The 12,315-nt window shown below is 37.6% G+C and overlaps 2 protein-coding genes across 3 annotated transcripts; both read right to left on the bottom strand.

Moving 5' to 3' along the window:
* Positions 1-9: 9 nt before the first annotated feature.
* LOC116292774 (uncharacterized) lies at positions 10-9,135 on the bottom strand. Of its 2 annotated transcripts, none has more exons than XM_031700126.2 (3): positions 8,998-9,135; positions 6,825-6,863; positions 10-5,166 (listed from the first exon to the last, which is right to left on the bottom strand). In XM_031700126.2, the coding sequence occupies exon 3, from the start codon at positions 5,162-5,164 to the stop codon at positions 1,352-1,354; it is 3,813 nt and encodes a 1,270-aa protein (XP_031555986.2). In that variant the 5' UTR covers positions 5,165-5,166; positions 6,825-6,863; positions 8,998-9,135; the 3' UTR covers positions 10-1,351. The 2 variants fall into 2 exon arrangements, with proteins under 2 accessions (XP_031555986.2, XP_031555987.2); XM_031700127.2 differs by having other exon boundaries at positions 6,807-6,863.
* A 1,021-nt stretch (positions 9,136-10,156) lies between these two features.
* On the bottom strand, positions 10,157-12,124 carry LOC148909055 (vitelline membrane outer layer protein 1-like). The gene is made up of 5 exons (XM_089033521.1): positions 11,968-12,124; positions 11,619-11,867; positions 11,033-11,184; positions 10,638-10,866; positions 10,157-10,395 (listed from the first exon to the last, which is right to left on the bottom strand). Exons 2-5 carry the CDS (start codon positions 11,846-11,848, stop codon positions 10,380-10,382), a joined length of 627 nt encoding a protein of 208 aa, XP_088889647.1. The 5' UTR covers positions 11,849-11,867; positions 11,968-12,124; the 3' UTR covers positions 10,157-10,379.
* Positions 12,125-12,315: the final 191 nt, after the last annotated feature.

Raw genomic sequence — 12,315 nt, forward strand, 5'->3', positions numbered from 1 at the left:
AAAGATGAATTTAAAGAAAAGCTAAACGATCATTTACTTAAATCTTTACTCTACTATACATGGTTCAATTTCTGTATCACTTAGTTGCATCAACAATCCCATATTACTTCATCCATTATCGTTCTAATTTCTCGTCTTTTTACTTAGGGAAATTACGATTTTATTTGGAGAGGAGGGGATTCACAGTGACCTTTCACTCAGTTAGAAATGCATGACCTTCCTATTAAGTCAAAAAGGACGACTTTCGTCAAATAAAAAGGTTTGATCCTCCATGAAAGTTCACATTTTCACTTATCACCTTTCCCTCTGAATCCCCAGCCCTCCTCCCCCAATAAAAATGTACCTTTCTTTTTTAAAATAAAATATAAACTATCGTGTATATATATAGAACTATATATAGTAATATTGGATTTTTTTTTCTTAATTCCTGTCTTTGCATTCTATCTACGACCTTTGGGTACCATTATCATATTATACATGACATTAATTTAGCTATTTAACTAAGTTAGCCCTAAAGAATGTTACATCGTATTACCGCATACCTTTTCGGCAACAATTTGACATTCTTCTGCTTGGTATACACTTATTTCAATAAAGTTAGTCACCAAAAACCTAGAAAGCTGAGATCACTGACCATCATGGGAAACTTATCATATCAAAAAAGCATATATATATACAAAGCTTTTTTAATACAAACTGCAGCTCGATGATGCTCAGAAGAGGCGAGACTGTAACCGGTAAAAGATTCACAAGTCCATGAACAGTTATCAAGCGGTTGATGGTGTAAAATGAATCTACCCATAATCCTTGTCGTCCTCAGCTTTATAGCTTTTCAGGTGACTAACTTTATTGAAATAAGTGTATAAAGTAAAAAAAAAACCCTTTTAAACTAAATAAAAAAATTAAATAAATAGAAGAAAAAAAAACTTTTAAAATAATTGCTGTTGATCTGCTATTGAGTATTTCCTAGAGTCTTAAATTACGACCAGTAGTGATATCTATGATCCATGACTGTTTGATGATCTGGAGGTCATATAGTTCACCCTTTATTGTCGCTTCACCATATCGACCAGAAAGGGAAACTTTGTAAGATAACATAAGTATTATATGGATAACACTTTAGATGTTCACTTCATTCGTTGAGCCCGCACTCGATGTTTTCCTTTTTGAAGACATGTAAGCGAGGCTTACGGGTGAATACATGCGAAAATGTAGACCAATCATAAGCCGTAATATCGGTGTCAGTTTCTCTTTATGGTCAGTCAACTTTTGGTATACATCACATACAAACTTGTCGAGCTTTTTTCTCAACTAAGATTGGATTGAGTATGCAATTACTTGAAGACGGCCTCTATAGAACACCTTGAAGGTTTAAATTAGAAAATACAAATCTTGATACTTCACAAACAGAAGGTTTGAAATGATAGCTAATCAAGCTGAATGACTTTCCTTCTTTTTCTGGAAACAGAAGGTACTTTTTTCTATTTGGAAAAACAGAATAAGGAAAACAGGCTCTTTGCTCAATGTTATTCTTATCTGAATTATGAATGTATTCTTGTCCATCTGGATAAACTGGATAAGGAAGATAGATTCTGTGCTCAATCTCATCTGTTTGGAGGTTAATCACGACCAACATGAAACTCCGTTCAATAATCACAAGATAAGACATTGATATGAACAAAACTTCAAGAAAAGAATCCATTTTTTTTCTGGGAAATAACAAACGTTTGAACAGGGAGCCATCTGACGTGTTGATTATGAATATGGAATCCAAAAAATAGTATGCGAGAAGACGACCATCTGGAGAAAAATTAACTGCTTCATCTACAACATAAAAACCGCGCACAGGGTAAGGGCAATGGCAAATCTTTTCAAAAAGTGGGTTGATAAGAATGGAATCTTCACCAACTTTAATGATCGAAATATTTCTTTCTTTTCCAAGAAGATGCAAATTTCTTCTCGCCATCGAATTTACCAAAATATGACCTTGACGACTAACGTCCATTACAGTACTACCTTTAGTCACCGTAAAGGTGTTACGTACATGTCCTGTTAGTCCTTCAATGACGTAGACTTTGTTGTCATCATAACCCTTGATGACAACAAAAAAGTCCCGATCATTCCCAAACACGTGACATGTTTCTATTGCACCATGGAGAAACTCGTACTGGCTGACCACTTCAAGTGTCATTACGTCTAATATCTCAATCTTCTTTCCATTTTCTTCGGCAGCAACGATGAAGTTGATGTTCGCAGAGGTGGTTATGAGCATTTCGCAGAGGTTTTTCCTCCTGATAAGCCGCCCATCAAGCTCAAACCTATATACTGCAGTTGGCAGTGAATTTGACATAGATATTGGGAAAACTGCTATAAACCCTTTTTTACATTCGAATAGATAGTGTTTGGAAAAAAACATTCCTCTTGACGGAGTCCGCCATAAACTTTTCTCATCAAGATAAGGAAAACGATGCTTATTGAGGGCAACAAGAGTATTTGGCGTTATTTCTTGACTAACGCCCTTCACTTTTGCAGCTTGAAGGACGAATGCAAGGTAACAACCAAATGAAGTGGAACGATAGAAGTGACAAGACGCTTCGTGGAAACTTCCAAAATGGAAAGAACGTATCATCATATCAAGTATATCCAGTAAGGACCTAGATATAATACCGTCACTAATGCGAATGCCAAATCGGATGTCTTCCATCTTTAATGCAGTCAGAAGGTAAATATTAGAAAAGAATCCATAATTGTCAGCTCTGACGACTTGTTCCTCGATAAGGTAGCAAAGATATTTTAGGGCATACTTCTCGCTGTTTGTAAGATTCAACGGTTTATCCACATCTTTTTTCCCATTTCGTATGTCACTCAGTACATCATAACACTGATTAACAAGTACTTCACTCCCCTCTTCTACACGAACACTGAAGTCATGTTCTTCATCTTCTTGAAGAGCCAACCAATCAACGACCGTCTTGTGGAATGCTGTTACATTGTCGTTTTCAACAGGGAACAACGAATGGAGAGAGCTCAACGCATCTTTCTTTGTTTTCCTTTCTGCGCGAGGGATATCACGGTCAGGTTTAAGACCTAAGATACTGTAGAACATTTGAACAGGAATTGGAAACTTTGATGCGACAACGGCCCCGAGCATTTTGAAGAACCTTTCTTCATCTGATATGTAAGGTCCAAGGACTTCTTTTAGTCGAGAGAAATAATTCTCATACACTGATGAGATTCCATTAGGGAACAGTTCCAAAACTTGATCTGGTGATGCAAAATTTTCTCTTTTCAAAACGTCGATGACAAAGAAAGCCACCAAGAACAAACCTTTTGAAATTTCCCATAGCTTCTGCACAAGGTCTGCAATTTTGTCGTAACGTGGATAGAGGGCTTCAAGCTCGCAGGCAAAAAACATTTCAATATCTTTGATATTATGTTGATCTTCTTGGATTATTTCTACAGTAATAGTTGGACCAGCTGCAAAGATATTTGTTGATGGTCTACTGGTGAGAATAAATCGAAGCCATGAAGGGAAGCATGACAGTTTTTTCCTTAGTGCCTTCAGTAGTTCATCTTTTGGATCGTGTGAACACTCGTCCAGAGCATCTATGACTATAACGAAGTTACGGTCTGTTTGTTCCACGTTACACAATGGTTCCTCCAGCAAAATGGTTAACAGCTCCTCACAGTTCATCTCGGAAATCTTCTTACCAAAATCTGTTTGCAGTTTGCATTCCAAGGCTTTTCTATAACCGGGAACAGTGTCACACATGTGCCTTGATATGGACTGCAACATTAACCTTGAATTGTTTCTCGTAGAGTTACTGAACTGAAAAAAGTGGCATCCTGCAAGACATCCAAGTTTCTTGTATGTCTGACAGATTTTAGCAGCAATAGTTGATTTGCCCATACCTGGACCAGCTGAGATCAGCATCATCTCACAGGGCAGTGATTCAGTACCTCTGTCAATATGGGATTTGACTTCATCCAGAACCCACTGGCGAGTGTTTGGATGAAAAGACTTGCACAAGGATTCAATCAAGCTGCTGAAGTCCGAGTAGGAAAGTTCATTGATGAGTGAATCCTTAAGTTGCGCGCTTGAGTAAATATTCTTCAATTGACTTATGCCCTCTTGAATACCAGGTATTAAAGCTGTCTCTGACTTGATGTTTGCTGTGACTGACTTGGTGTCTGCCGTGACTGACTTGATGTCTGCTGTGTCTGACTTGAGGTCTGCTGTGTCTGACTTGAGGTCTGCTGTGTCTGACTTGAGGTCTGCCGCGTCTGACTTGATGTCTGCTGTGTCTGACTTGATGTCTGCCGTGCCTGACTTGATGTATGCTGTGTCTGACTTGATGTCTGCCGTGTCTGACTTGAGGTCTGCTGTGTCTGACTTGATGTCTGCCGTGTCTGACTTGAGGTCTGCCGTGTCTGACTTGAGGTCTGCTGTGTCTGACTTGATGTCTGCTGTGTCTGACTTGAGGTCTGCCGCGTCTGACTTGAGGTCTGCTGTGTCTGACTTGATGTCTGCGGTGTTTGTCTTCACTTCCTGTAGCTGTGTTTTGATGTCCTTATCTGATATGAACCAGTCATGGAGTAACTGGTTGTAGTCTTTCTCTCCCAAAGGAGCAGACTTCAAATCATCAATGTCCTCTTGACTCAGACCCAGTGACAGTAGGGCAGATGAAATATCTTGCCAGTGTTGTTCAAAGTCAGCATCATCTATTTCAGTATTTGGTTTGTGTGCTATTGTATTGTTTCTGTAGTACTTTATCCTGGCTAGGTTAGCCTCTAGTGAGTTATCTGTTATGAGTGGTAAGACATCCCATCCAGTTGCTGGTGCTGTAAGTCCACAAATGTTTCTTAGAAGAACTAACAGTAAAGTGATATCAAATTCTTCTGATTTAGGACTGCTCCCACTTGGTGGATACAGTTTGTCCCATTGCTCGTTATTCAGTACTTTCTTTTTCGTTTTTGATTTTGGGGTCTTCAGGTTTTGTAGTGTTTTCTTGTTAGTATTTAGGGCAGCTTTCAATGAAGATGGTGGATGTATGCCATCAAATACACAATGAACTGCTCGTGTGCCTCCATCGACTAATAACCTACAAAGCTTGGTGTAGTTTTTTTTCCCATCTGTCTCTTTGTACCAGCTGGCTAAGGCCATCACTGAGTAAGGAAATAAAAAAGGTAGTATCAACATTGAATAATTCTAAATACATTTTCTTCCTAACCGACATCATTTCTTGTCTAGTGTGGAGTCTTTATAATAACATTGCCAAACTCATTAATAATTCATGAAGGAAACACAATAGAAATCATGACCATGAAGGAGGTTTTATATCTGATATAGATTCGTCTTCATTTGCATAAACTTTAACTTGGATTTTCTCTCTCAAACTTGGTTCACTTCGTAAAGAATTTGGTGCACTATGAGAACATACATCATGAGTTTTCTAAGCCTCGCAGATCGTGTTTTATCAGGTCTAAAACCACTCGGCTACGCCTCGTGTTTCATACCCGATAAAACACTCCTGCTCCTTTATTAAACAGTACATAATAACAATTATTATCAAACGCATGAATAATTAATGAGGAAAACACAACAGAAATCACGACCGTGAAGAGTGTTGTAAATCTGATACAAAACTGTGTTCATTTGCATAAACTTTAAGTTGGATTTTCTTGGCCAGATTCACTTTAATTTTGAAAATTTTAGTGAAACACAAAGGAACTAACCTAGACGGCTATGCCTCGTGGTTGTATATCTGATACAACACGGCCACTCATACTGTATATATTACTTATTATTATACATATGTGTATATATATATATATATATATAGGATATCCCATAATTTTTGATATACTTGTATATATACATAGGGTCAAAGTTTATGCATATTGCAATATATATATATCAAATATATATCAAAACACAGCTAGAAGAAGTGCATTCAGACACAGCAGACATCAAGGCAGACATGATGCGTCAGCCGAGAATGCCACCCATGCTACCCAAAAGACAGAATAAATGAAGTCACTCTAAGAAAGGGAAAGCACTGCCAGAAAAAATAGGGGGGGGGGGGTTGTTTTGAAAAGGAAAAATGGCAGAAAAAACTACAAAACTACAAAAGAGGGGTTGGGATAGGGAAATATGAGAAAACAAAATTACATCTCTTACTCCTGCAGCCAACCCTCCCCCCCCCCTCCCCCCATACACGTACACAAACATCTGCACATATTATGTCAATTTTGGTTAGATGTGTGTGTTTGTTAAAAGGGGTGGGTCATGGCAATTCTGAAACTACACATTGCAACTTTCTCAGACATTTCTTTAGTACAGACTGTGAAGTGGTGGTGGTGGATTTCCTGTGTCCCAGTGTGTCGCAAGTTTTTAGGTGTTTACCAATAACTGAACTAGGGAGGCGATATTAAATCAATCAATTAATTAATTAATGGCAAATGAATTTCTCTTTCGATTCGAACCAATCAATGATTCTGTTATGATGAATGGTCATTGGATTTGAGCAATATCACTTCCAGCAGAAGGATTTAATAGGAGGCCGTCTTTTCTTACTCTCTTTCTCTCTCTTAATCAAACCCATTGTCATACCCAGACCCTCTGGTATAATACAACCACAAAGACCCAGATTCTAGGTCATCAAATATGTGCATGCTCAAATTCAACCATGGTCATTGCAAGTTTTAAACTTTTTTTCTTCAAAAGAAAAACAATTGAGCTCATTTATACATTGTTTATAAACAGTTACTTGAAGAATGATTCACTGTCAGATTAAAACACTCACCACAATTAAGTGACCTACCCCTGTTGTTGTGAAGAAAAGGCAGCTTCTTCTCATCATCTGAAAAATATGTAATTTAGCATGACCCTTAGGTGTGTACAGTAAAGCATACAAATTTCAACCACTGAGTATGAATTTGCTGTAGAATTTTCCTTGATCCAGAAGCAGAAGTATAGAGCTGATTTTCATAAACCTGTGAAATACACTTTAGCTTATTATGGGTAGCATGGGTGGTGTACGTCTTTCACTGCTAAGTGCTGCGACTCCAATAGGTCGGGTCTCTGGTTCGAGCCCTGCAGTCGCTACAAGGGTTTTCTCCGGGTTCTCTGGTTTCCTCCCTCCGTAAAAAATCAACATGTGCTCAGTTGAGCATTGTGTCAGAGAACATTGAATGTAGTGGTAGTGTGTGTGAGTGAAACGTGTCCCTGAATTAGTGCGAAAGGGCTAGAAGGACTAGACACTTAAATAAAGACATTTATTCATACTCTATTTTACTCTATTATACTCTGATTCTTTTGTTTTCTATCATGTTTATCTGACTATCACACTCTAATTAGTACACTGTCTTTGTTTCATGGGTTTATGAAAACCACTCTATCTCCTTGTGATTTAAAATCAAAATTGATAAACTTTAAACTAATTATTTTGCCATTTCTGTAAAATCAAATGTAAAAACAAATATTATATAAGAATTTTTAAACCAATCAAACAAAAATTGGTTTGTGTGTTACCTAAACAGGCCTTATTTTTTTTTGTTAGGAAGCTGAGAAAGGTTTGTGCAATAAGCAAATATTCGATTTTTCCTAATATTCTCATTTACTTCCACCATGGTAAAAATTATTTTTTCTTTCCTCTCTCTACCTGCCACTTCAAACTCATTACCACTCCCCAAACCAAATTAGAGGAAGAATCTTCAACTGATCATGAGGCGAGGGAAAAGATGGACTGTTAACAGTCTACTTAAATGCAAGGGGGAGTTAACATCATTCCTTAAATTCACTTTTAGCAATTGTTTTTGTTGTACTTATAACTTTCAGTTGAAAGACCCATAATTGCACCCTTTTTTGATAAAATACACAAAATGTGGGGTGGTTGAACCCCCCCCCCTGCATTCTTTTAAAGGAGAGCAAAGACCTCCAAAATCTACAATCCCCTAAGAGCATGTTACCTATGCATTACTTGGTTCAAAGGCTATAATATATATATTTCCAAAAAATATATGCTATGTGTTGAATGATAAAGCAGTTTTATATGGCTGGGGAAAGATGCAGCAAACTCATAGCTGTACCTTTTCTTACTGTACTTGACGAATTACTGGAAGACAATAGGAAGCCATTTCAAATGCTATGGCATGTTGTACAATTTGTTGTATAATGGTACAAGTCATACCTGATGTATACTACTCATGAATACTACTCCAGACCAGATATAATCTTATTTTCTATGTTTTAATAATTTGAACCACAGGCTTACAGGGCTTTCCAATCACACGTGCCAAATCGTACAATTTGTCATCGCAAAGAAATAGGGGTCTTGGTGGACATCAATCAAAGTGTTTCCATGACATAATTGTTGAAAAAACCAACTTTTCAATGGCAGGTGCCTATGGAATATCATTGAAATGCCTTGATTGACGTCCACCAAAACTAGATACTGCAAATTGTACGATTTTGTATGTGTAATTGGGAAGAGCAGTCTTTCTGTGGTTGGGATACCAGTGGTGGCAAAATTACTTAAACAAGCTACAGTTGAACATTTCTGTATAAAAATAAGCATTACGATTCAACTTAAACTTTTAAATCCTTTGTCAAAATGTAGCTTAGATATTTCATTTGTCTTTTGCATGCTTCTTTGTGGTTCTCTGTTAGTTTTCAAGACATTTGAGGTTTAGATGCGGTGGGTACAAGATCGCACAACAATATAAATCATTCCACGATTTGGAAGGGATAGAATGTCACTGGTGTAGCAGAATATATTCCCCAGGGAGTGAATCCTCATTGTTCTGTTATCCTCCACTAACGATATCTACTAGAAATGCATGGTTAGGATCAACAATACGAACAACTGTATCAAACAAGGTATCTTGTTATGATACAACCAATAACTAACTTTGAAGGACTTCCAACTTAATATATAGACCGCATTAGAACCAATCTAATATATATTCCTATCCAGAAACTAATTCACGGCTTACCTTGATGTATTTTTAGTTCATAGTTACACAATTTACCAGTCCTGGGATATTTTTCTCAACTCAATCTTCTCTATTCCATTCGATTCAACATGGCTGGTCAGAAATGTAGGTGTATACTTCCTACTTCGTGTTAGGGTTGTGTCAGACGACCCATATAAGGTATTAACACAGGGTGACCAGTTTTAATTTTAAACCAAACACACCTTTTTTGCCCCAAGCATTTGCTAACTACAAAAATAATAAAATTAGCAAGCAATGATGCATTACTTTTTTGCCCTTAGGATAATTAGACGTATCATTTGTCGTATCCAATTAATATATCAGAGTAGCTTGATAAAGTGGATCCTAAGGAATATTTCGGTACATGAAAAGTTCAATGTCTTAGCTGCATGATCCTTACTGGTACTACAAGAAGTACCTATTTCACAGATCGAATTGGAATTTATGTTAGCGTGTGGGCTTTTGCGATCCATTCTGCAGTGTATGTACTGTTTGAGTGTATATATGAATGCGGCGTTTCCCCAGATGAATGGGAAGGAACCAGGTCCTCAATTTGCTAACCACGCAATCAGAGCCACACCCGAATTTTTCTTACGATCATTTATCGTATAACAAATCAGCTTGGACCTAATCTTTTTTGCTTTGTTCGTGTCAGAAATTCCCTTGATTATTGTTTATCTGTTTATGGAAAACACATTGCTTTTAAAAGGAGACAACTAACTAGATGGGGCCATGTACGTTTACAAAGTCAACCAATCACGATGTAGAGAATAATCAGTTAATTTTGTAATTATTAAGCTTAAAGTCTGTAAAGCGTTGTTGGATCTTGTAGAATTGACGCTATATAAAATAAAGGTATTATTATTATTATTATTATTATTATTATTATCATCATTATTATTATTAGTATTAGTATTAGTATTAGTATTAGTATTAGTATTAGTATTATTAATTTTCTGATGGTAAAATTTTAGCTCAACATTTCGTAGCTTTATGTATATCAGTGATGTTATTCAAATCCAGTTAACAATGCAACGCAGGACATCTGCAATATTATAATGCCGGGAAACTCAGTCGCGAGGTTTAGTTCAAAGAAATCATACCTGTTTTGTTCATTAATTTTACTCTGACGTAAGAAAATGAGAAAGAAGGCGTAGACTGCATCTGGTACTATTTATTTTGCTGGACAAGTGTATTTTCTTACAATCTTTAACTTTCCCTTTAATTTACGTCACACATTTTCACTATTCATTGTTAATTGACCATCTTCTTTTACTTAGGTTTTCATTCATTTGGTAAATTTAATGCCTGAATTAAATAGGTTCATTTAGTTTTGTCTGGTTTGTCCTGTGTTCTGGGATAAACTAATCTTTCTGGTGATTTTAGCGCCGACCAGAGCTGCAACAAAGTAAAGATATATCATTAAATAAGGGATGCAAGAGGGCAGATTTTTCCAGCTTGTAAAGTAACATTACTCAGTAACCCTACATCGTTGTCATCATGATGACATCAACATCACCACCATCAATAATTACAAACGTCCGTCGAAAAGATCACCTCGAAATGTTATCATCGACCACCATTACACTTTAATAAGAACACGATTAAGTATAAAATGACCATAAGTCTATCTAACAAACCAGCTCGTTTTTATCAATCTGCAGCAGTAGAACACGGCGTCATTAAGAGCAGTATCATCTTTGTGACTTCCTAGCGCTGGCTCCACTTGAGTTTTGAGACCACAAATGTACGAACCAGTGGGGCAGTCTTTTCGGCCAGTCCATGAACCCCAGGGCATGCCATCCCCGTCTAGGGGGTAAGTTTGCCTTATGAATCCCGAATGTTCGCAGAGAAAATTATAGTTATTCACTGTAAAAAGTCAAAACAATCAATCAAATTACGTTTGAAGCACATATCGAGTTTGTTTTAGTATTTAGACTTGACGAATGTTAAAAGTACGAAAAATTAATTTGACAGAGAGAGAGAGAGAGAGAGAGAGAGAGAGAGAGAGAGAGAGCGGCTTTAATACAGTCACCTGCTGTGTCATCTACCTTCCCTCGTGAGGGCTCAGATCTGACCGAAGCTCCTTTCAGAAAATAATGAGCAGGGCAATTCTTTGTCGATCGCCAGTTTCCCCATGGAGCAACGCTGGATGTGACGCTATTGGAATGTGACCCACAGTAGGTTCTGAAAAAAAGCCGTTTTAGTTGAAGCAGCATCAAATCTAAAAAAATAATTTCTAATATTTCTAGAAAGAGTAAAATGAAAAATAAAAAGAGAAGTAGAAAGAAAAAGAAAAAGACAAGGAGCACAAGGGGAAAAAAAGAAAAAGGAGGAGAAAGGAGAAAGGAGAGGAAAAGGAGAACGAGAAATAAAACGATAACGAGAAGTAGAACAACAACGACAAGAAGGAGGAGGAGGAGAAAGAGGAGGAGAAAGAGGAGGAGAAGGAGGAGAAGGAGGAGAAGTAAAACAACAACGATAAAGAGAAAAAGGAGAATGCTCGCTGAGTGACAAAGTAACGAGCAAAAATATAAAGCGGAAAGGATGATTTTAAATTGGAAGATCGTATTCAAATTTGGGCGAAATACTAAAGGAAAAAATACACCACAAAGGCTAACCTGCAATGCAGCTTGATTCCATTGAGTGCCGTGTCATCTCCCTTACCCTGTTGTCCTTCAACGTTGAGAGTAAAACCGTAAGCGTAGGAACCTTCCGTGCACCAGTCTTCATGGCCCCAGGAGCCCCAGCTAGTGTAGGTGTGGGGTTGGATAGAACCTACATAATCACTTCTTGCATCTACAGACCACGAGGCGAGGCACAGCAAAAGGGCGTAGAACAACATTGCCATGATCAAGAGTTATATAGACCTGAAACGAACCGAATGAGATATTAAGCAGCAACTTTGAATAGCCACGTTAGCTGCACTATGGTATGACGCAAATATTAACATCGCTATAAATATAATACCGAGAAGTTGAAAGCAATACTAGTTCAGGTAGTCCTCGTGTTAAAGGAATCAGGCAGTTCTCGTGTCGTAGGAATCCTGGCTTCAAATGATAGTCAGTGAATGATTACACGGACGTTTTATGGATTCATTGAAGTGGCTGATAGATGCAACACCAGCGACAACAAGAAAACATACATGAAACGGACGAATGACAAGAAGAAATACAACCTGTAACCTGTGATACTGATGTAATCTGAGCCGAACTCTTAAGTAAAACGCGCACAGGGGGATCTAGGAACGTTTATGATTCTTTCTATTGAAACCCTTGGGCCCCCTCCCGCCCCATCCCTTCTCCCCTTGCACACACT

The sequence above is a fragment of the Actinia tenebrosa genome, unplaced genomic scaffold, assembly GCF_029948245.1.
Source record: "Actinia tenebrosa isolate PJP-AT-01 unplaced genomic scaffold, QUT_ActTen_1.0 PGA_scaffold2__45_contigs__length_23673736, whole genome shotgun sequence".
NCBI classification, from domain to species: Eukaryota; Metazoa; Cnidaria; class Anthozoa; order Actiniaria; family Actiniidae; genus Actinia; species Actinia tenebrosa.